At 39.5% G+C, this 25,271-nt stretch overlaps 2 protein-coding genes across 2 annotated transcripts; both read left to right on the top strand.

Moving 5' to 3' along the window:
* Window positions 1–2,324: 2,324 nt before the first annotated feature.
* Window positions 2,325–12,780, top strand: LOC114460857 (uncharacterized). Its single transcript, XM_028442726.1, has 13 exons — window positions 2,325–2,455; window positions 3,469–3,659; window positions 3,801–3,962; window positions 4,089–4,230; window positions 6,034–6,550; window positions 6,629–6,773; window positions 7,927–8,070; window positions 8,406–8,464; window positions 8,550–8,740; window positions 9,670–10,064; window positions 10,147–10,243; window positions 10,592–10,778; window positions 12,004–12,780. Exons 1-13 carry the CDS (start codon window positions 2,330–2,332, stop codon window positions 12,138–12,140), a joined length of 2,493 nt encoding a protein of 830 aa, XP_028298527.1. The 5' UTR covers window positions 2,325–2,329; the 3' UTR covers window positions 12,141–12,780.
* Window positions 12,781–17,180: 4,400 nt separating this feature from the next.
* On the top strand, window positions 17,181–24,373 carry LOC114480325 (CUB and zona pellucida-like domain-containing protein 1). Its single transcript, XM_028474355.1, has 8 exons — window positions 17,181–17,306; window positions 18,480–18,670; window positions 21,325–21,468; window positions 21,572–21,630; window positions 21,715–21,899; window positions 23,339–23,724; window positions 23,807–23,903; window positions 24,209–24,373. Exons 1-8 carry the CDS (start codon window positions 17,181–17,183, stop codon window positions 24,371–24,373), a joined length of 1,353 nt encoding a protein of 450 aa, XP_028330156.1.
* The last annotated feature ends 898 nt before the right edge of the window (window positions 24,374–25,271 follow it).

Below are 25,271 nucleotides of genomic sequence, written 5' to 3'. Positions count from 1 at the left end.
GCCTGAAAAAAACACGACACCCTTTATTAATTGAAATTGGAATAAAAATGAAATTTCAGGAGACAAATTCTAAAACAAAATACAAAACTACTGCAAAACAGAACAGCTCTCCAGTACAGAGTTTTGACATACTCTGAAAAGTCCTGACTTTGTTGTGGTGATACATCCATCTTTGTGCAGGTCTGTGAACTCTTAAAGGCTTACAGTAAACGTATTCAGAAAATCTGATCACAGCTGTATCTACAGCTGTTTATCTGTTTGCTCTAAAAGACTTTAAAACCAAGAGTCAGTTCCCCTTCTTTTGTTGAATTTATCAGTAAGACAGATCAAGTCTTTAGTTCATGATTCACTTGAAGTAGGTGGACCATAACCCAAACTACATGTTTCGTTGGTGCAAATGTTAAATGGAAAATCCTAAATAAACAAATCTTGATTTAGAAAAACAAGCAAACAAACGACATGAACAGAGAACAAGTTGGAAGCCTTACCAGAGTTATTAGTGACAACAATAGCAGTGAAAGACTTTACAATGAACTAAAGAGCTCACAAACACCTTTTGACATCAAGTAAATAAGTTATTAATTAATTCAGAGAGTATCTTATTACTTGACAATGGGTTGCTCTGTTTTTGCAATGGGCATGAGTCATCCAGAAATACAATAACATACACATACAGGAACCCGGTCCACAGGACAACTGTCTACGGAGAGGACAATTACTTTGTTCTTAACGTGGAAAAAACTAAAGAACTCATTGTGGATTACAGGAAAAGAGCTCCTCCTCTGCAGTCACTAACTATCGGTGGGATTGAGGTGGATCAGACTGACAGCCACAAATTCCTTGGCCTTCATGTACCCGAGAACCTAAATAGGGCAAAAAACACCTGTACTACTGTGAAAAAAGCTCAGCAGAGGCTGTACTTTATCAGGCTGCTGAAGAAGGCGGGGCTAAAACGTCAACTCTTGATGGAGGCCTACAGAGATCTCGTTGAGAGCATCTTCACCAGTGTGGTATGGGAACACCACGCTGGCTGAGAAGAAGAAGTTGCAGCGGGTTGTCAAAACTGGGTGGGTCATTGGCTCTGATCTCCCCTCCATGGACACCATTTTCACACAGCGCAGCAGTTTACTGTAATGACAGTAAATTTCCCGACTGCACAATGAATAAAGCTAATCTATAATTTATAATATTTATATACTGTATATGTGTACATAAGTAATGTGAAATTAAGTAACATGTCCTTTCTCAGAAGAACGTTTTCATGTATAGGAAGTAATATTCTCTGAGTGCTCAGCTCTGCTCTTTGCTGCTGCTAAGCTGCCAAAAGTGAATTCAAAGGAAAACTTAAACCTAATAATAGTATTGCCTCCACAATACTAGACGTAGTTTTTAAGGTTTGCATTGGAAAAACAAACCTAGTTCTAACATTGGTCCCATATTTGGCCCATAGGCTTCGAGTTTGATGTGTCTGCTCCATCGCTTCTTTCCAGACAAATGTACTCAGGAAGAAAGAAGCGTCATTTAAAATACAGTATTTGTCCCAACAATTGACAAATTTGTTGATTAAAGATTTTTGACAGTTTTTGTTGACTGAATTTTTGACAATAATGAGACGACTAATAAAAAACTACACAGTCAACTATCGCTGTGACAGAGTTATTCCAGACTATAACGGAAATAGTTCCGATGACTAAAACTATTACATTTTAGTTTACTTTACTTTAACATTGTAGTCAAAAGATATATGGCTAAAACAAATTTTGTGGTTAACATTAAAACTATTACGAAATAACAAAATTAACACTCACTCACTCACTCACTGCAGCAAGGAATACAAACCGGTCCTTGCAGGGTTAAGTTAGGAAGCAATTTTCTAGTTTTAAGATTTGAAAGTACATGAATGTAAATACATTTTAACTGCAAATAAAATTAAAACTTGTACCGGTGACACTTAAATCAGATTAATATAAAACAGAGACAAGACATCTATCATCTGCAGGAATGCAGCCCAGCAGTAGAGTTTTGACACCCTTGGATATGGAGTGACATATTGAGGATGTGGTGAGTCCTTTCTGTTCGTGATAATACATCCACCTTTGTGCACATAGCATGTGATATCCGATTCAAATATGACATTGGCAGCAGATGAATCACAAATTCAAAACAAACTTGGTATTGACAGGACTTTTTTCTTTTTTTTATCACTTCTAACATATCAAAACAGAACCAGTTCGCCTTCATTCATTGAACTTACAAGAAAATATGATTTTCTTCCGTGTTGAAGAATATATAAGATGCAAAATCCACACCTGGGGCACCACTCGTCAAGATGACATCACTTGTTCTGCTGTTGCTGCTTGTGCTGCTCATGCCTTCCTCTGTATGGTCCTACATCTACTGGTACTACGGAGGAGCGCAGACTGTCACGCCAAAAGGAGCAGGAGGGACGTATGAGGTAATGCAATCTCACTGAGGGGGAACCCATCAGATTCTAGCAGAAATATCATACAGAAATCTATTTTTATTGGTTATATCAGGCATGTCCAAGTGTGGTCCTGGAGAGCCCCTGTGCTGCATGTTTTAGATGCTGCCATGGTCCACCACAGACAATTGTAAAGTCTAGCTCATTATCAGTTACATTATTGAAAACATGCAGGATAGCTGAGATCCAGAAACAAGTCCAAGAAATGATTGTACAAATATATATACTGTATGTATATTTTCTTATGTTTTTTTCACCAAAATTGCCAACCAAAAAAAGCGCATTCGTTAATGACAAGCATCGTCCTTAAAATAATTAACTACCAACTATTCAACTACCTTTGTTCACAGACAGATACTGAATAGATGTTTCGGTAAAAAATAACAATTAAAATATTTGTCAGAGCAGAAGTTTAATGCTCGCGTTTTTAATGACATGGACTGCTCAAATACTTTCTTTCGTCCTCTTAAACATATGACTAGATTTACTACATTTATTAATTAATAAATTAATTAACAAATTTTTAGAAATTCAACGAGTTTCTGAAAGCTAAAGAGATGATCCAATATGGTGTCATTACGATAATTTTACTCACATGTGATGAAATCATTTAAGATGGTGCTTTGTTTTGATGAAATTGTTAAACATAGAAGAAAACTGGGTGATATTTTCAATATTTGCTTTTCTCGTAATTAAGATAGCAAAAGTTAGCTTAGCTGTTGAAATTAGCTTAGCACATTTCAGCATTGACTGGGCAGGGTCTAAGGGTAAAGAGATGTTATGTAATTGCCTGAAACTGTCTTTTTGAGTGAAAAAAGAAACATTTAAGAAATGTGCCATGAGCAGCCGATAACTTATCAGACTGATAATTATTGTCCAGTCGTATCGTCACGTATTCATGCTGCTTTATTTTATGGTGCTTTGCATTGACAAGAAGGAAGATCACAAAAAAATCCAGTGTTGAGGATCTTCTGATTGTTTTTCAGGTTGAACTCCGTAACAAGCAGGCCACATATTACTGCAATGTGAACCCTTACAGATGTGCTTATGGGAACTGTGGAGCCACCATCCAATCAATCAGCACTATGACTACTTATGGATCCTATCGTATTAGATGGTGCCAGAAGGAGACAAAGACAAGACTGAGACTGAACAGTAACTTGCCCTTTGAAATTCGGTGAGATTTGTCACAAATATGCTGAAGATCTGTGCTCATATTCACTCTTTTTGAGTCCCTTTGTTACTCTGCTCAGTGTGAACGGTTTGATATTGCTGTCTTTCTACCTAACGCTTATTATTTTAACATGTTCTCAAACAGATATCCAACAAGTTCCAGGTACCATAGACTAGGCTACTGGATAAGAGATTACAAAAACAGTTACGTACCTTGGAGAATGATGGTACATGTGGACCTGGGGATTCGATCTGACACAAAACAATCAAACAGACCTCCCGTCTCCACCATGCTGCCGATTGTTCGGTAATCAGAGGACTGTTACACAAAACCTGGATAACAATTATCCTGAAGAAGTAGTAGACAAAATCTAATTTATTTCCTGGTTACCATGGGAATATAGTTTGTGAGTAGTCTTGTCTTCTTTTACAGAGTTACAAGAAACTGCCCTCGAACATTCAATCTGAACATGTTTGATCCGGATGGCGACCGTGTGAGTTGCAGAGTGGCAACAAATTCAAGCAATTATGAGTGTGGGCGCTGCGGTAACCAACCAGGCTTATCTTTAGATCAGGTAATTTTCTACGAACAAGAAATGTAATAATTTATAGTTGATATTAATAGGAGACAAATTCACAAAGGTAATGATGTAAATCTTGGAAGTGCTTTAAAGAGTAACTTAACCCCAAATCCACTTTTTTCTACTGAATACATATGTATTTGGGTATTAAGTAGTGCTGTTGATTGTTCTAGTCCAACTTTTAACATTTTAGTAAAAGTATTTTAATTTTGTGTATTTATGTAGTTGTGAAATGTCAGTTTCTGGCCAATCAGGATTGAATGCTGACTATTACAATTGAATTTTGCTTTTGGCTGAAACGGATTGCATTGATTGACAGTTTTATTGAGGAAGTCTAATGTTCCGTGTGTGAAACAGCCCCTGCAGCAGACCCGTCACCAGACCTTAGTCCTTGGGGGGCATGTAAAAAGCTTGGTTGGGCACAATTATTATTTGTCTACTTTTTTTTGAGCATCACAAAATGGGCTCAGCTACAGTATATACAGAGGCACCCTGATTTAATAATTGGCACCAAGTAGTTTTTTTTAACAATTGGGCTAAAAAAGAAAAGAAAACTGTTATACTACAATGTATACAGTATAGCGCTTTATCATAGACACTCAAAGCGCTTTACAGAATTTAAGCATTATTCTTTCATGCCACACTTAGTGGTGGTAAGCTACTGTTGTAGCCACAGCTGCCCTGGTGCAGACTGACGGAAGCGAGGCTGCCATAATGCGCCATTGGCCCCTCCGACCACCACCAACACTCACTCACACACTATATTCATACTAAGCAATGTGGGTGAAGCGTCTTGCCCAAGAACACAATGACAGATACCACTGGAGCGACTGTCCCCCACTGTGGCACCTGGAATTCTCAGTGGTCTCAATCCATCTACTAACCAGGCCCAGACCTACATAGCTTCCGAGATCTAACGAGATTGGGCAATGACAGGCTGGTATGGCCACAGCTTTGATAGATCCAGAAAAATATCCTCAACCTCTGGGTTCAGAGCAGCAGGTGGTCCAATGAGCTCGGTGCTGTGCGCATCCATCTCACCTGGCACTGCATTAATAACAATGTAATAAAGGCACTTAAACTCAAGATATCCAACTGTCAAATCTTACACAAACACAATAGTTTCTTTCTATTTTTAATGATAATAATAATACATTCAAACTTACAATAACAAAAATTAGCTATTATCCTATTAAAAAAAAAAAACCTGTGTCACAAGTGAATGGGTACAATGCTCGTGCTGAGTGGGCCAGACCCCCCAGCGGTGATGTTTTTGACTTTGTGCTTCTATAAAGAGCAGATTGTGCGCTAATCAGAGCTGTGTGTGTATGTACAGACACATCGTGTGCATATCCCTGTCTGTCTCTGCGTGTGTGCAAACGTACATGTATTTATCACTGCGGTGTGTGTTTGTGTGTGGCCGCAGTGTTCTGAGGCTCATGATGAGAGTAGAGCAGGGACAGTTTGTGAGCAATATGGCCAGCACTGAACTGGCTGTCCGAGTGGGCGTGTCTTACTGCGTCAGGAGAAACGGCCATAATCAAGACATTTTTTAAATTTCCCCCCTAGTGGCAGGTCAGTAGAAAGCAGGTGTTTAGTTACTCTTTAAAGAATTGAGTGACAACATTATTTCTAACTTGATTTGTAAAGAGATTGGGGAAAAACATTAGCAGATGTAATGTTGCATTGTAAAAACAAGAAAATAGTCATCATCTGTCATCTGCTTTAAAAAGAATGGAGAAAGAAATATGATTTATTAAATCTGTATTTGTTAATGAAATGCTTTCCCTTCCTTAGGATTCCTGCTCAGTGACATACACATATGCTGGTCGACGTGGACACATACCAATTGAGCTGGTCGTTGAAGACTTTCCTAAAAAAAATATTCTATTGGCCTACTCTGATGGATCCTATACACTGAAGCAGCCATTGTCTCTGCGGAGAGCTAAACGCCAAAGTGCTTTTAGGCCCACTGCGTCCACCACAGAAGGTACCACCTTTAATCCATGGATAGATGACTCCAGTTCCTCAGTGTCCACGGAAGAGCCAACAACATCTAGGCCCACAACGTCCACCACAGAAACTACCACCTTTATTCCACGGAGAGATGACTTCATTTCCTCAGTTCCTACAGAAGAGCCAACAACAACTACAGATGTCCAAACTACAGTCAATGAACTTCCTGAAGCAGTTCAGGCCGCATTTGAAGCTGACACAAACAGAGAGTTCATTAATGACATGTTCATTAATCCACAGAATTACCGATCATCAATCCGTCCTTTGAGCAAGATTCCCCTGCAGTTCAGTGTTTATGGTATGGAGACAGTTTCACCTACTTAACAGTTCATATTAAAACTATTTACTTCTCAACATTCTTCTTCTCTGATTTCAGTGGATTCACACTCTGCACCTTCATGCACTGAAGGACATTATTTCCCTTTGTTTTCACCACCAACACCAGCCAATGGAGTCCATCTTCCAGCTTTTGTCAATACAACCCTTGAGATCAGAATCAAAGCCATAGCACTGTACACAAGGTAAGAAAGTCAATGTGTGTCCACCAATGATGCACTGATACAGTACAGACAATATATTTTCTCCAACTGGTCCTGCAACCAAAATGTATAAACTTTTAAAGTGACAAAAGGTCAGATAGTTGAAACTGGAAAATATCTCCTTTCACTGCATTCTCTGACAGTCTGTGTTTCATATTCCTTCCAAACTCTGTTGACTTAAGTTTAGGGCCTGTGGCAACTTTTCAGGTAAAGAATAATGAAAAACAAAGGCAAGGAGATGACTAGCTACTCAAAGTGTTTAAACTATAGCAGTTTTGGGTGTTCTTGGAAACAAAAGGGGAAGAAATGTGTCAAAAAAAAAGGGGAAACCAGGCACTTCAAAATCTAAAAAATCAAAACGAGGAAAGAAAATAAACCAACATTTCTGGTTGTTGTCAGAGACAAGAGGGAACAAAATGTGTTTTTTTGTAACATATGTTGGGTCGTCTCATTTTTATTGTTTTTCAGGTTTGTTCTCTCTTTCATGTGTTGCTGATTATTTAAGTTACATCACCTGTTTCTGCCTTTCATTGTTCTGTCTGAGTCTGTGATTGGCTCCCATCACAAGGTGTGGGAGTGGCCAACATATGGTACCAGTGAGTGAGACTGGTGGGAGGACTCATCTTGCTTGTCTCATGTGACTGTTTTTAATTGGCTGATGTCTATAAATAGGTGTGACAACAACCAGAAATGTTTGTTAGCACTGACGAAGACCATGCTTCGTCAAAAACATGTTAGCTTTTTAATGATTTGGCCATTAAAATAAAAGGTTTTTTAGTACCTCTTTCCTCATTTAGATTTTTTCAATTTTGGAGTGCCTGGTTTTTTTTTTTTATAGATAATGAAACACTGTTACACTTATTGCACAGTAAACAGGCTGTCGTCCTCTAAGATATTGAAGGAACTCGGTACCATTACTGAGTTCAATGTGTTTTAGTTAGCTTAGCACCAGGCCGGCTAAAAACCATCAATGAGGAATGAGAGGAGGCTATGTTATCAGGTTGACGATAGTTTCAATTGTTATATCGGACTGAGAAAAATTCAACGTGTTATTAGATGAATAATTATTGGGACTTTTTTCAGCACCTTAGTTAAATATGATATTGAGGCCCTTTGTAAATGCTTTTTTTTGCAGTATCTATAAAGTATTAGTGACGGGACCAAGTGGTATTTCAAGTAGGAAGATCGCTACAGGAGAATTTGTCATACGTTGGACACCAACTGATTATGAATTGCATGATCACTTTCCAGTCTGCTTTCTTGCGGAAGGACTTGACAGGTGAGTTACCATTACATTATGGATGTGTGCTGAGGTTTATTTCCCCTTATTGCTTTCCCTGACTGCATGTCACAGAGATAAATACAGTAAGCGATGTTAGTTTCACATTTTATTCATATTCTTGCATGACTGCAGCCCTACAAGCAGCTCAGTTCTAAGTTGGGACATGTTAAGAGTTTTGTTTTGCCAGAAATTAAGCCTTTTTTTTTTGATTAACTGAAGGCTGATATTATACAAGTAGAAATAATCAACTTTTACACCCATAGCAATATACATGCAAGAAACAGTATGTTATTCTTTGTTTACTGAGCACTCTCTCCTTTGTCACAAACCAGGTACAGACGAGTGTATCACTCAGAGCTCCGTTGTGTGACGGTCGATGTTGGACATTACGGTTGGTTTAAGTGTTCAAACCGATCATCATATTTCCATGACTATGAAAACAACATGTTTAGAAAAATTGTAATTTTTTTACATAGAGGCCATAGTTACATGCAATGAAACTACAATGATGGTTGAGGTGGAGAAAACCTACCTCTTAAGAAGTTACGAGGACAGTCTGCATCTACGCTCATCATACACTTCTTCTGAATGCAGCCTGAAAACACTTTCCAACTCAACCCACCTAGTGGCCGTCATGTCTCTGGACTCCTGTGGGACTTATGTTGAGGTACGAAATCCATCAAAACAATAAATTCCTTTAGATGTCAGCAGGTAAGTTAAGAGACTACAGACCTGGGACTCTGCATTTACATAAAGTCTGAGTCTACATTAACATAAAAGTGTTGTATCAAGTTAGTATCTGGACCCTGCAGCACTTTAGAGATGAAGTTAAAAAAACTAAAGACCGGACACAAAAAACGTAAAAAACGGAACTGAAATTAGCACAAGACATCAATCATCAATAGAATAACTAAACCCACAGACCATCAGATCTTGACACTTGCATAAATATGAAGTTTAAGAGTACAGCAACTGAAAAATACATAGAAAGACAAAGATAATGTTTTACACTCATTTGACAACAAACTCAGTGTTTTAAAACAGGGTACACACATAAGGAGATTTTTTATTCCATTACAAACCCCACAGATGAACATAAGAAGACAGGCATAGAATAGTTCTGATCATGTGTTTGTGCTCCGATAATCTCAACACCACACACATTACCATTCTGACGCACTATCGATCTTCCTCTGAGCCAGAAATCTTGCGCGATCAAACGGGATCCAACAACATGATCTAATAATCCGAACAAATCCAAACCTCCTACTATAAAAAGTGAAGTAAGTAAAGCTAAATTTATAGCGGTTAGCCCTGTTTGAGATATTTCGATGTGCTGCCACTGAACTCAGATATCGGTATCTCGTCTTGTCATCTATGCTTGTTTATCCTGTACAGGTTCGCAGGGGATTCTGGAGTCTATCCCAGCAAACATAGGGCATAAGGCAGTGTAAACCCCCATCAATATGATGCCAGTCGCAGGGCTTGATAGAGACAAGTTTTGCCCAGGAAAATTAATGTGACCTAATATTTGGTCACAACTTACCATTGCATAAGTATATTCTATCTATAGTTTTATTTTTATGTTTTTTCCAGGAAGATCAAGACAACATTCTGTATAAGAATGGAATAACCTCTGCTGAACCAAACAAAACCATATCCAGAAAGGCTGATGTTGAGATTGCATTTTGCTGTGCATTCCCAAAGAAGAACAACCTCACCCTGGGATTCAAGCACAAGAACCCGTACGCTTTCAAGGAGAGGGGCTTTGGGTCATTCTCCTTTCAGTTTGAGTTCTTTCAGAGCCAGCTGTTCAGGCAGCAGGTGGATGCCAGCACCTACCCGGTGGAGGTCAACCTCAATCAGATGATGTTCATGCAGATCGAAGCAACCTCGTCTATGCCAGACGTAGAACTGTTTGTGGAATCATGCAAGGCGACTCCTGAGGATAACCCCAACTCCCGCATCAGCTACTCTATCATTGAGAACGGGTCGGTACAGTCAAATAAAACCTCCTCTGTGGTGGCTTTTCCTCTCCTTTGTTTTAAACCATCATCAACTGTGTTGCTACAGGTGTGTGAAGGACTCAACCGTACAAGTCTACCCCAGCTCCACGTCTCAGTTTAGGTTTGGAATGGCGGCCTTTGAGTTCATCGGTGCCAACAATGAGGTGAGAAAACTTCTATCAAGGTGCCACATGAGTGTGGTTTCAAATGTCTGATCAGAGTTTGTGAATCTCTGAGGACATTATTAAGCACATTATTTTGAAGTAGCAGGACATTACATACAAAGAAAGTGTGGTTTCCCCCCTCTGTGTGATACTGCTGAATTTTTTACTTGCATACATGTCAATTGTGAATAAATAGTTAATAATTAGATTGATTGAGAGGTCATTTTCATCTATAACTCAAGTCCTGCTTTGAGGTATTGTGAGTAACACAAAGTAGACTTGGTTTATCCATCCACTGCCTTAGCTTTAAAAGCGCTAACATATATGTTAAACTTAATATCTGTGCAGGTCTACATCACCTGCTCTGTTCTCCTATGTGAGACCAGCATCCCGAACACTCGCTGTTCTCAGGGCTGCATCCAACCAGGAAGTCATCGTGGGAGGAGAGAAGCTGCCAGTCAGACCAGCCGCCACCTCATCTCTCAGGGGCCTCTGCACTTGACCAGGTCATTGGACAGCCCAAATGGACGCTCAGGTACATTTTGCTGCCCCGTCTTCGTGTTTTGGCAATAAATTAAAAAGAATACAATTAGATAGAGTTATGGACAAAGCATTACCCTGCAATAGATGAAATAAATGCCAACAGAGGTCAATGGAGAAGTGGATTAAAGTGAGTGTGAGGAGATGTAAAAGGATGGGTGATTAGAGTGAGATTATGAGAAGCAATCAGTCATGTCCAATGAATATTATGTTTAAATGGTGAAAAACAGGTGAGATCAACGAGTTTAGAAATATTTCGATTAAATTCAACTTTATTTATATAGCGCATATTACATTAGTCATCTTGAAGCGCTATTAAAATACAAATATCTTAAAGCAGAACTAAGTAACTTTTTCACCTTAATAAATCCTTCTCGTAGTCCCTGTGAGAGTAATACAAGTGATTATGGGGTGACTGGGCGGTCTTTCAACTATCCCTGCTGTCTCTGGCCAGAAAAGCGCACTTGCAACTTTCCCTGCTTCCGACCCGGTGCTTTACGGCAGCCCAAACTACAAACTAATGCTAGATGATGACCAACCAGTGGCTGCACACGGTTGTCTACAAATTTCCTTTCTCAAACTTATATCATGGTGGAGCCAGCAAAAAAAAGGCAGAGAAGACCTTTGTCTGAGGAACAGAGCAACTCCAGTGACTCTGTGTGAGTGGAATGAGAATGAGTATGGGGTCGCATGGTGTGTCAGCAGTTGATTACAACAGGTTATTAACTACAACCTGGCACCACTGTGTCTTTCTGGACAGCGCCCGTTATGTGTACTATGTGTTGGTGGTGAATTGTGTTTGAATCTAATTTTGGTGTTCTACTATATAATCTTAAAGGTTTAGGGCTTTGTTCCTAATCGTTAGGTTAAAGCTATTATATGTTATAAGCTTTTGCAAATAAGTAGGTTTTGATTTAAGCCTTAAATGTGGAGAGAGTAAAAGCCTCCCATACTAAAACTGGGAGCTGGTTCCAAAGGCGAACAGTCTGGTACCTAAACGCTTTGCCTCCTGTTCTACTTCTACACACGTTTGGAACTTCCATTAGACCAGCAAACTGACAGCAAAGTGTTCTGCCCGGTTGATAGGGCATTAACAGGTCTTTAATATATACAGGACCTTGATCCTACATCATATTGTTTAAAATAGTTGGATGGATGGATGGCAAAAAAAAAAAAAGTTAAAACAAGTGAAATGTGAGGTTTTCTCTGTCCCTTTGCAGCGCCCTTCTTGAACCTGAGCCAAGTCTTGAATGTGGTCCTGGTTGCGAGCTGCCTCCTGTTTGTTGGAGTGGTGGTCTACAGATCCAGGAGGTCCAAAACCAAATACCAGCCACTGCCCACCTCTGATTATGAGTGAGGGTGAACACACTGAGGATGAAACAACGGGTGGAAGGATACCTTTGTGTTGTATTTGCAGACTTGTTAAGGGTGAACTACGAATAATGTAATGACCAAATTAACAGCAGTAATTATTCCACTTTATTTTAGATGTGCATTTTAAGATTAAACTGAATTTACAGTATTTTTAGTCAGTTTAGATGATTCTTGTGGTGTGACCCAAATGATCATTCTACGTTTCTTCTATGTATTTAAATTCTTAAGGTCCTTTCACACCGAATGCGACTGAAGTGACTGAAGCAATGCGATTACATCAAAATCAATGTAAATGACGCAACCTCAAGTTATCTCCCCTAAAGCGACGTGACGTGTAATATGAGCGATGAAGTCGAGCACGACCTCATCGCTCAAAGTTGAAAAATCTTTTAAGTGACTTAATGCCACAAAACCCTCATCCTTCACTGTCTGTAAAGCAGAGGCTGCAGACCATCCCTGCTCCCTCCCGCTTCAGTGCAGACGGCTGCTGCGGAGGGTGGTACAACTTCCTCAATTTACCGGGGCAAAATTAAAGCGGTTAACTTCTGGGAAACCACAGTAACTACTGATCATAACACATTCTCCGTAAGTTGATCATTTAAACCGTAAAAGCGGAGCAAGAAGGAAAAGAAGTGATCAATCCTCTCTATCTCTCTACCCTGTCACCAACTCAACACACACACACCACACACACACACACACACACACACACACACACACACACACACACACACACACACACACACACACACACACACACACACACAACACACACACACACACACACAGTTCCCTGGTGATTGCGTCACTAGAGCGATGAAGTGACCATATAGCACCACTATGTGCAAATGACACATCAGGGGTGATGGAAGCTACTGCAGCGCTGCGGTCGCATTCGGTGTGAACACACTTTTATACATAGAAAATCTTTCTCCACTTCTGATGGTGGCTGCATGATTTATTTTTTCCTCGCTAACTGACCCTGTCAGTTTGTTGTTTCAGTTTGGACTGGAGATGGCTGCCAGCTCTGTTTTTAAGTTTGATGAAGGGTTTAGTGGTTTATGTTTTTTTGTAGTGTAGTTTTTGGACACTGGGTGCATTGGCCCATTGTGGGGCCCAGGGTCCTTACTGCTTTTATTCATTTTGACCAGAGTCTCCAGTCCATTTTGTTTCTTTGATTCGACTATGCTTCTGTGGGTTTCATCTTTAACTAATAAAATTCAATTTGAAAACTCCCTTTATTTGGTGTCTTGTTTTATCTTTTGAGCCGTAAAGCCTCTGACTTATATCCTCGAGGGGTTACAAATTGGGGGCTTGTCCAGAATATCTTTTAGGGATTCCCCCCAAGTATATCAGTACTATGTCCTCTAGAAGTGAATTTTTCTTGTTTAGTGTTGCACTATTGGCTGGTTAGCTTTGTTTGTTTAGAGTGGTAATTCTGACCCCCCACCAAGAAAAGCAAATAATTACCTGTCCAACAGAAAGACAGCAACATCTGCATCACTTTTCTGGCCCTTCAGATGCCTCTATTGTGCTCCATATTTCTGTGAATGGTGTCACATGACGAATGGGCATGCAGGAGAAGAGAGGGATGTGGGAAGGACCAGAGCTGTTTAGAGAGAGTATAAACACAGCCACAAAAACAAAGTTAGCTCGCTAACATACCTCTGATGAAGTGGTCGCTACAGACACGGGCATCAGCAGACTCTGCTCCTCCCGACCGCAGACGTAGGTTTAAATTCCACTTTTTACGGCGTTCTGTGAGCTTTTCACATTTCTCACCTTTGTGAATGACATTCTTTGGTACTCTATAAAATCTCTTGGAGCAACCGTAAACTATGCAAAACATGGACATTTTGATTATTTCAAATGGCAGATTCTCAGGCTTCCTGCCCTCCGTCTAAATTTTGCGCTCTCGCTTTGTCATGATGCAGCAATTGTCACGGTTGGGTGTGGGTGAGGACCCAAATGCAAGGAGAGATGGAGGCAGAATACGGGCATAGCGTTCTTGGAACCACTCCATGTTTAATGAGGTAACCAAAAACCCCAAAAAGGCAGAACGAAGAAATCAGGGAGCAGGGAACAAAACGCAACAGGACACGAGGAGGGAAGACAATGACATTAACAATGAAGCAGCAAACACACTATGACCAAGCACTCAGCTAAATAGTGGAGGAGGCCTGATTGGGAATGGGCCACACCTGGGTGAAAACACAAGGGAGCTAATCAGTCACCAACCAAGTACACAGGCATCACTGGGGGGTGGAGCCACAAACAGGAATACCTGAAACACAGACAAGAGTTAAACTAGAACACAGAATAAAGAAAGAATAAAAGTGCTAAACCCAAACAGAACCTGACGTCACGTGAATCAACAGAGCAGGCCATAGACATATACACATTCTATTGGCTGATCCTAACAACAGCTCTAGGGTATGTTCAATAGCACAAATGTTAAACAATTACACCACAATATATTATATCTATGGAGCAGACTCCCGTCCGTGCAGGACTTATTTTACTTTGTAACGGAATCTATTTCCAATGTAACAAAGTACTGTTACTTGAAACAAAATTTACTTAAGTAAAAGTAAAATTACAGATTTTAGAAAGTACTCAAAAAAGTAGAAGTACACAAAAAGCTACTCAATTACAGTAACGAGAGTAAATGTAATTTGTTACGTTCCACCCCTGCCAATGACCAACATATTTCATCAAGCTTCTTTTGGTTATGTCTAACAAACACACCTTTGTTTTTCTTATTAAAGGGTGTGAGCAGGTAAGGTCCGATAGGATTAAACCTAGATGCAAAATATGTGTTTAACAAACTACTGACGCTGGAAACAACCTCAAACCAGTTTGGAGAACATCATCATCAAAGTCTTTACACAATGTCCTTGTGTAGTATCTGATTGATTGGCATCAAGTTAAGTAAACACAGTTAGGCCTAAACCAGGAGTACATTCAGCCAGTTATTTCACAAGGCAAGGCAAGGCAAATGTATGTGTATAGCGTATTTCATACACAAGGCATTTAAATGTGCTTTACATGATTAGAAAGTACAACAAAAAACATTAAACTGTTTAAAAATCAACAGTAAAAACTTGAAATCTACAATAAAATGATTAAAAATCTCCCTCTCAGTCATACACAGTAGAGAAAAAGAGTGCCTTTAACTTGGATTTAACATGGTTTGTTGTATAGGCTAGTATCACCATCAGCACCTATAGAAGATGTATTTACAGTAGTTTTTATTCTTTTCAATGGTAGCGCCAATCCTGAACTTAAAAAATCTAAATTAATGTGGAAGTAATCCAAGTAATCAGATTACAGTACTCAGGTTGAGTAAATTACATTTTTGGGCATGTAATCTGTAATATGTAACTGATTATTACAACACTGCTATCATCTCACTGAATCATTTACAGATTTATACACTAGGAGCAGAACTGTAGAGTCTGTTCTGAGGCTGACTGGGAGCCAGTGTAAAGACTTTAAAACTGGACTAATGTGTTCTGACCTCTTACTTACAGTTCATATACAAGTCAACGCATTGCATATTTACTGTTAATTTCACTTTCTTCAAGTTAGCATACTAGCCATAAACATTTCAGTCATTACTGAATAAATTACAATTTAAATGTAGGCTAATTCATAATCAATGTCATAAAATCTGTCAGGAAGAAATTAGATCCCCAAAATACACAACCTACCATTAACGAAATGTCTACTGCAAACATACGACCACTTTGATTTTGGGCACCATGTAGCTCCATCTACGTTTGTTCGACTCAGTGCTTGGATTCATAATTTTCGTTTCTGACCTTTTTCTGTCGGTATTCTGTAAAAGAATATCTATTCCTTCAGCCTGGCGTGGTTATGACAGCCAAATACTACGCAGGATTTGGGCATTATACGATAAAAATCACCCAGACTGCAAAATCAGCAGTAAATAGTGGTTGTCAGGCAAATGATTACCACTCTTAAAATGGCGGTGCACGTTGCTAAGTCAAGTAATGACGGCACGCAAAAATGTGTATAAACCGTGACAAGCACCGACGTCTGTGTATGTTTGAGGGGCGGTGGCGTACACCGTTGAGGCTTCGCGACGGCAGAGCTTCTGTGAACAGTCCTCCGCTCCAGAGAATAATAAGTTGTTGACAACAAACTCGGGGGGCATTTTGGCCCTTGGAACAAGGATTTCAGGGGCTTTCTTGGCTAAATTGAGGGACAAATGGCCCATGGCCCTCAATAATTTCCGACATGGGCAGTTTATTGTTTCTATCGCGGGATGACAAATTCTTACCGGTGAGAATGGTTTTGATGATATATCGTGAACAATAACATATCGCACAATGTTGTTATTAATATTATACATCAATTTTATATAGGGCTTTTCTGGGTCAAAGTCGCTTTACAATGAAGGGAGTAGTGTTGGGCTTTGCTCGAGAAGTGCCCTGGCACCTCTCCAGCAACCAGAACAATTTACGTTCTTTTGGTCCTAATCTCATTCCATTTATTTGTTTTTAAAAATGTATTTTAAATGTGCATGAGCCTATGGGCTCAAAGGTTTTTTGTCCAAAAACAAACATTTTTTCACAGTAACCCATGTTCAAAATGACTTCCAGCGGCCCTTGTTTCAAGATTGACATAAATGTAAATGAATTTTAATTGCAAATGAAATTAAAACTATTTATATTTATACCAGTGAGACTTTATTCAGATTCATATAAAACAAAGAAAAGACATCTATCATCTGCATGAATGCAACCCAGCACTACCAAGTTTTGACACCCTTGGATATGGAGTGACATATTGGGCTCTGATGTAATGAACTCTTAAGAGTCCTTACTGTTTGTGGTAATACATCCACCTTTGTGCACATAACATGACATTGGCAGCAGATAAATCACAGAATCAAAACAACCTTGGTACTGACTAGGCTTTTTGTTCTGTGATCACCTCATCCTTGTTGAAGAATATATAAGATGCAGAATCCACACTTGGGGCGCCACTCGTCAAGATGACATCGCTCGTTTTGCTGCTGCTGCATGTGTTGCTTATGCCTTCCTCTGTGTGGTCCGACAATTACTGGTACTACGGAGGAGCGCAGACTGTCACGCCAAAAGAAGCAGGAGGGACGTATGAGGTAATACACTCTCACTGAAGGGGAACCCATCAGATTCTAGCAGGAATTATCATACAGAAATCTATTTTTATTGGTTATATCAGGCATGTCCAAGTCTGGTCCTGGAGTGCCCCTGTGCTGCATGTCTTAGGAGCGACCACAATCCATATATATATATATATATTATATATATATATATTTATGGAAAATACATAAGAAACTATCATACATACTGTATATATACAGTATGTATGATAGTTTCTTATGTATTTTTCATAAATTGTCAACCAATTTAGTTTTTACGTAACTGTCATACGTACATAGAAGAAAACTGGGTGATATTTTCCATATTTGCTTTTCTCTTAATTAAGATAGCAAACGTTAGCTTAGCTGTTGAGACTAGCTTAGCACATTGCGGCACTATCAAAGCAGGGTCTAAGGGTAAAGGGATGTTATGTAAATGTCTGAAATTGTCTTTTTGAGTGAAAAAAGAAACATTTAAGAAATGTGCCATGAGCAGCCGATAAGTTATCAGACTGATAATTATTGTCCAGCTGTATCGTCACATATTCATGCTCTTTTATTTTTTGGTGCCTTGCATAGAGAAGTAGGAATATCACAAAATCCAGTGTTGAGGTTGAGGTGTATTGAGTGTTTGAGATGATATTAATTTATTGCAATATACATTTTACCAAGATGTGAGTGTTGGCCTTTTGGATGTTTGGACACATGCTTTCACAATTGGACCTTGACACCTCAGGAGCACTGCTGTTGGAATGTCATATTGTCTTGTGACCCTTGAAAGTCCCCTGTTCACATGCCTGCTCTTCCTCCATTTACTGCTGTATGCCATAAATGTATCTAACTCCGGCCTTCGTTTGTTGATACATGGGAGTTTTACCACTGTAATAAACATTTGTTGCTTCCTTTCTTTCTCCCCTTAGCTAAAGCCGTAGATACCACATGTTGGGTTTCAGGTTTCTCGTCAGATATATGTCTTTGTTCCTCAGGGTAGCGTTTGGCTCTGCTGCACTCAGACCTGCCATGGAGGGTCTAATTCGGACACTCATCTTCACTTTGTATTAATCAAATGTTATGTTTACATCAAGGTGTCCGCGGAGAATTCTTCACATCATCACATCAACATTTAGATAAAGGGGAACTCACCACAAGGTTCTTCTGATTGTTTTTCAGGTGGAACTCCGTAACAAGCAGGCCACATATTCCTGCCATGTGAACCCTTACAGATGTGCTTATGGGAACTGTGGAGCCACCATCCAATCAGCCAGTACTGTGACTACTTATGGATCCTATGGTATTAGATGTTGCCAGATGGAGACAAAGACAAGACTGAGACTGAACAGTACCTTGCCCTTTGAAATTCGGTGAGATCTGTCACAAATATGCTGAAGATCTGTGCTCATATTCACTCTTATTGAGTCCCTTTGTTACTCTGCTCAGTGTGAACGGTTTGATATTGCTTATTATTTTAACATGTTCTCAAACAGATATCCAACAAGTTCCAGCTACCATAGACTAGGCTACTGGATAAGAGATTACATAAACAGTTATGTACCTTGGAGAATGATGGTACATGTGGACCTGGGGATTCGATCTGACACAAAACAATCAAACAGACCTCCAGTCTCCACCATGCTGCCGATTGTTCGGTAATCAGAGGACTGTTACACAAAACCTGGATAACAATTATCCTGAAGAAGTAGTAGACAAAATCTAATTTATTTTCTGGTTACCATGATAATATAATCTGTTGTGTCCTCTTTTACAGAGTTACAAGAAACTGCCCTCGAACGTTCAATCTGACAATGTTTGATCCGGATGGCGACCGTGTGAGATGCAGAGTGGCAACAAATTCAAACAATTATGAGTGTGGGCGCTGTGGTAACCAACCAGGCTTATCTTTAGATCAGGTAATTTAAAGTTGATATCAATACGAGACAAATGAACAAATGATGTATATCCTGGGGGTGCCATAAAGAATTGAGTGACAACATGATTTCTAACTTGCTTTGTACAGAGATTGGGAAAACAATAGGATATGTAATGTTGCATTGTAGAGACAAGAAAATAGTCGTCACCTGTCATCTGCTTTAAGAAGAAAGAGAGTTGAAAAGAAAGAGATTTGCTCAATCTGTATTTGTCAATAAAATGCTTTCCTATTACTTAGGATTCCTGCTCAGTGACATACACATATGCTGGTTATCGTGGACACATACCAATTGAGCTGGTCGTTGAAGACTTTCCGATCAAAGATATTCTAATGGCCTACTCTGATGGATCCTATACACTGAAGCAGCCATTGTCTCTGCGGAGAGCTAAACGCCAAAGTGCTTTTAGGCCCACTGCGTCCACCACAGAAACTACCACCTTTACTCCATGGGTAGATGACTTCATTTCCTCAGTGCCGACAGAAGAGCCAACAACAACTACAGATGTCCAAACTACAGTCAATGAACTTCCTGAAGCAGTTCAGGCCGCACTTGGAGCTGACACAAACAGAGAGTTCATTAATGACATGTTCATTAATCCACAGAATTACCGATCATCAATTTGTCCTTTGAGCAAGATTCCCCTGCAGTTCAGTGTTTATGGTATGGAGACAGTTTCACCTACTTAACAGTTCATATTAAAACTATTTACTTCTCAACATTTTTCTTCTCTGATTTCAGTGGATTCACACTCTGCACCTTCATGCACTGAAGGACATTATTTCCCTATGTTTTTATCACAAACACCAGCCAATGGAGTCCATCTTCCAGCTTTTGTCAATACAACCCTCGAGATCAGAATCAAAGCCATGGCACTGCACACAAGGTAAGAAAGTCAATGTGTGTCCACTAGTGATGTACTGATACAGTACAGACAATATATTTTCTTCAAATGATCCTGTAACCAACATTTCGAAATGTTTAAACTGACAAAAGGTCGAGGGTTGAAACTGGAAAACATCTCCTCCACATCTTTCACTGCATTATCTGACAGTCTGTGTTTCATATTCCTACCAACTGCTGTTGACAAAAAAACTTGAACATGTTTTCACCCTTCTGGTAATCTTTGTGTTAAACTTATTGCACAGTAAACAGGCTGTCTTCCTCGAAAATATTGAAGGAACTCCATACCATTAGTGAGTCCAATGTGTATTAGTTAGCTTAGCATAGGCAGGCTAAAAACAATCAATGAGGAATGGGAGGGGGCTATGTATACATGTTGACGATAGTTTAAATTGTCATATTGGACTGAGAAAAATTCAACGTGTTATCAGATGGATAATTATAGGGAGTTCCTTGTATCTAAGTTTGAACTGTTGTTTTTTCAGCACTTAGTTAAAGGTGCAGTCCGCAACGCTCAGATCCCTCTCTCCCCCTCCCTCCCCACTGCTCTCTTGCCCTGCCTCCAAACTTTCTAAAGTCCCTCCCTCAGAGGAGCTATCAAGCTAACGTTATGCAGACAGCAACATCACAGTAATATAACATGCTCTGTTAAAAGCATATTACTTCAGCGCTTCTCTCTCTCTCTGTGCACAAACAGCAGCAACAACATAGTGTCACTTACAGCAGCTCACACACAAACAACACGTCTACAGCAGAGTTCTAGTGTAAAAAAAAAAAAATCAAACATAATGTAAATCAAGCAGCAGTAATTACCTTTCAACCAGAAAAATCACCAATTCCATATTCTACTCCTCCAGACCATACACTGTAAAAAAGACCCTAACCCAGGAAAGGGGCGGGGCCTGTGAGCAACAGCTGTCAGACAGTTTATCAAACACAATCCTTGCTCTGATTGGTTCTTTTTGCTCAGTCACGGTGCATTCTGGCAATCTGCCAAAGGCTGCAGGAGCAGCAGGGGGCGGGGACTCAATGAGCCTGTTTTTTTCACACAAACTACTAGTTTGATGTAAAACTGTCCTTACATAGTGACAGCTTAAGCAAATATGACAAAAAGTCACTTTTATAAGAGTTGCAAACTGTACCTTTAAATATGATAATGAGGCCTTTTGTAAATGCTTTTTTCGCAGTATTGATCAACTATTAGTGACGGGACCAAGTGGTATTTCAAGTAGGATGATCACTACAGGAGAATACGTCATACGTTGGACACCAACTGATAATGATTTGAATAATCACTTTCCAGTCTGCTTTCTTGCTGAAGCACTTGACGGGTGAGTTACCATTAAATTATGGATGTGTGATGAGGTTTATTTCCCCTTATTGCAGTGTATTCTCCTTTGTTTACTAAGCACTCTCTCATTTGTCACAAACCAGTTACAGACTCGTGTATCACTCAGAGCTGCGTTGTGTGACGGTTGATGTTCGACATTACGGTTGGTTGAAGTGTTAAAACCTATCATCATAGTTTCATGACTATGAAAACAACATGTTTACATTTTTTTTTATTTGTTATACAGACATCATAGTTACATGCAAAGAAACAACAATGATGGTTGAGGTTAAGAAAACCGACCTCTTAAGACGTTATGAGGACAGACTGCATCTACTCTCATCAGACACTAAATGCAGCCTGAAAACACTTTCCAACTCAACCCACCTAGTAGCTGTCGTGTCTCTGGCCTCCTGTGGGACTTATGTTCAGGTACAAAATCCACCAAAAATGTAACTCCTTTAGATGTCAGCAGGTTAGTTAAAACACTACAGACCTGGGAGTCTGTTCTTATATAACATCTAATGACACTTCATTCATAATGTGATCATAATAGATTTGTTGCATCTTTAAAGGAACTGATGTCTGTATGAAAAGTCCTATATTACAGACTCAACATGAACATAAAAGTGTTGTATTAGGTTAGTATCTGGACCCTGCAGCACCTCAGAGATGAAGTTAGACTAAATACCAGACATCAATCATCAATAGAATAACTAAACTCACAGACCCTCAGATCCTGTCACTTGCACAAATATAAAGTTTAAGAGTACAGCACCAGAAAATGACTTAGAAAGACTTAAAGATAATGTTTTACACTCATTTGACAACCAACTTATTGTTTTAAGACGGTACACACATAAGGAGATTATAAATGTTTTATTCTGTTACAAACCCCACACATGAAGATAAGAAGTCAGGCATAGAATATTCTTGATTGTGATCTGTGTTTGTGCTCCGATAATCTCAACACCACACACATTAGCATTCTGACCCACCATCGATCTTCCTCTAAGCCAGAAATCTTGCGTGATAAATGGGATCTAACAACATGATTTAATGCTCCAAACAACACAGAACTCTGGATTTTCCAATCTCCTACTTGAAAAAGTGACTTGAAATGTGGAGCTCATATTCGCTAAAGTCAAAATTAAATTTGATAGTGGTCAGCCATGTTTGAGATATTCTGATGTGCTGCCACTGAACTCGAATATCAGTATCTCGTCCTGTCATCTATATTTGTTTATCCTGTACAGGGTCGCAGGGAACTCTGGAGCCTATCCGAGCAAACATAGTGTGTTAGACAGTGTAAACTAGTGCTGTTCATAGTTTAAAAATATTGTGTGATTAATTAATCACGCTCTTTGATTAATTAATCTAATTAATCTCTTTTTTAATCTCACCTAAATATTGCTGAGAAATGCCCTCAACTTGAGGTTTTCTCGTTTAAATTACGTTATTGTGGCAGATCAAAAGATTGTAGTATAACAAAGTGGCTTTATAAAGTTATTCATTGTTTCTTTAAAAATTAAAATTAATGCGCACAAAGACTTCTCCTCCAGTTCTACCGTTGTAGCCAAAAAAAGAAGCGATTAACGACGTTAATTTTTTTAGTGCGTTATTTTTTTCCTGTAATGAATTAATCGCAAGTAACGCGTTAAAGTGACAGCCCTCATGTAAACCCCCCTCGATATGATGCCAGTCAATCACAGGGCTTGATAGAGACAAGTTGAGGGCCACCAGACGGAATTGAACCCACAATCCTTGCACTGCATTTTCCCCCGGGAAAATGCCTGTGACCTATTATTTGGTCAGAACTTACCGCTGCATAAGTGTACTCTATTTATAGATTTATTTATATGTTTTTCCAGGAAGATCAAGACAACATCTTTTATGAGAACAAAATAACCTCTGCTGAACCAAACAAAACCATATCCAGAAAGGCTGATGTTGAGATTGCATTTAGCTGTGCATTCCCAAAGAAGAACCACCTCACCCTGAGATTCAAGCACAAGAACCCGTACGCTTTCAAGGAGAGGGGCTTTGGGTCATTCTCCTTTCAGTTTGAGTTCTTTCAGAGCCAGCTGTTCAGACAGAAGGTGGATGCCAGCACCTACCCGGTGGAGGTCAACCTCAATCAGATGATGTTCATGCAGATCAAAGCAACCTCGTCTATGCCAGACGTAGAACTGTTTGTGGAATCATGCAAGGCGTCTCCTGGAAACTCCCGCATCAGCTACTCTATCATTGAGAACGGGTCGGTACAGTCAAATAAAACCTCCTCTGTGGTGGCTTTTCCTCTCCTTTGTTCTAAACCATCATCAACCTGGTTGTTACAGGTGTGTGAAGGACTCAACCGTACAAATCTACCCCAGCTCCAAGTCTCAGTTTAGGTTTGGAATGGCGGCCTTTGAGTTCATCGGTGCCAACAATGAGGTGAGAAAACTTCTATCAAGGTGCCACATGAGTGTGGTTTCAAATGTCTGATCAGAGTTCGTGAATCTCTGAGGACATTATTAAGCATATTATTTTGAAGTAGCAGGACATTACATACAAAGAAAGTGTGGTTTCACCCCCTCTGTGTGATACTGCTGAATTTTTTACTTGCATACATGTCAATTGTGAGTAATTTGTTAATAATTAGATTGATTGAGCGGTTATTTTAATCTATAACTCAACTCATCCACCCACTGCCTTTGCTTTAAAAGTACTAACATATGTTAAACCTAATATCTGTGCAGGTCTACATCACCTGCTCTGTTCTCTTATGTGAGAGTGACGTCCCGAACACTCGCTGCTCCCAGGGCTGCATCCAACCAGGAAGTCATCGTAGGAGCAGAGAAGCTGCCAATCAGACCAGCCGCCACTTCATCTCCCAGGGGCCTCTGCGCTTGGCCAGGTCCTGAGTGCCCACAGCCCATGTGGACACTCTGGTACATTCTGCTGTCCTGTCTTCATGGACACTTAAGTGGATGTTGAAAAGAAAAGAATACAACAAAGTGTTATCGTAAAACGAATAGCAATAGATAGCTAGTGCTGTCAATAGATTAAAATATTGTACGATTAAGTCATTATGCTCTTTGAGTAATTTATCAAATTAATCTCACCTCTGACTGAGTGAGGGTGAACACACTGTGGATGAAACAATTGGTGGAGGGATATGGAATCAGAACAGTATCATAATGAATTAACGCTTGCAGGGTTTTTCACGAATGCACATGCTTTGTTTCGCAGTCGTATTTCAAATTCACAAATGCTCACGATCTGTTTCGCAAATATTTATTTTATGCAAACTTGTAATATAAATACTGAAATGCACAAGCTCTACTTCACAAATATCATTTTGAGGCACACTTGTACCGTATTTTTCGGACTATAAGGCGCACTTAAAATCCTTTAATTTTCTCAAAAATCGACAGTGCGCCTTATGTATGAAATTAACTACTGTGCTTCAACATACTGAACTGAAAAAGTGAGTGTATTGTTCTGTATTTTATGTGTTAAACCTGAACAATGTTGAGAGTTATTTTTAATGAATTAAATAAAGTTTGACTTCTCTGACTATTTTATTTCGCTTAATGCGTCTTAATAATCATAACAAACCAGTGTGCCTTATAGTCCGGTGCGTCTTATGTATGAAAAATACGGTAATATAAATCCACAGATAATGCAAATTGCTGAATGTGCATTTACAAACTGCTTCTGTGCTGTGAAACCTCTGTGTATTTGTGAGAGAAATGTGTGTGGTGAATTTTGAGACTGCCCTGACGTCGCGGGTCAATGAACGTCACCATTGGCTGATAA

Source organism: Gouania willdenowi, chromosome 3, assembly GCF_900634775.1.
Source record: "Gouania willdenowi chromosome 3, fGouWil2.1, whole genome shotgun sequence".
NCBI lineage: Eukaryota > Metazoa > Chordata > Actinopteri > Blenniiformes > Gobiesocidae > Gouania > Gouania willdenowi.
The sequence above is the reverse complement of the archived record's forward strand: the minus strand, read 5'-3'. Positions and strand labels throughout refer to the sequence as shown.

Excerpts from the sequence above, each read along its gene's own strand:
- LOC114460857 (XM_028442726.1), top strand. The coding sequence starts at position 2,330 with ATGACATCACTTGTTCTGCTGTTGCTGCTTGTGCTGCTCATGCCTTCC. Across the intron at positions 4,231-6,033 it reads CAGGCTTATCTTTAGATCAG|GATTCCTGCTCAGTGACATA; the intron begins GTAATTTTCTAC and ends TCCCTTCCTTAG. Across the intron at positions 10,779-12,003 it reads CAGCCCAAATGGACGCTCAG|CGCCCTTCTTGAACCTGAGC; the intron begins GTACATTTTGCT and ends GTCCCTTTGCAG.
- LOC114480325 (XM_028474355.1), top strand. The coding sequence starts at position 17,181 with ATGACATCGCTCGTTTTGCTGCTGCTGCATGTGTTGCTTATGCCTTCC. Across the intron at positions 21,469-21,571 it reads CTTGCTGAAGCACTTGACGG|TTACAGACTCGTGTATCACT; the intron begins GTGAGTTACCAT and ends GTCACAAACCAG. Across the intron at positions 21,900-23,338 it reads CCTGTGGGACTTATGTTCAG|GAAGATCAAGACAACATCTT; the intron begins GTACAAAATCCA and ends ATGTTTTTCCAG.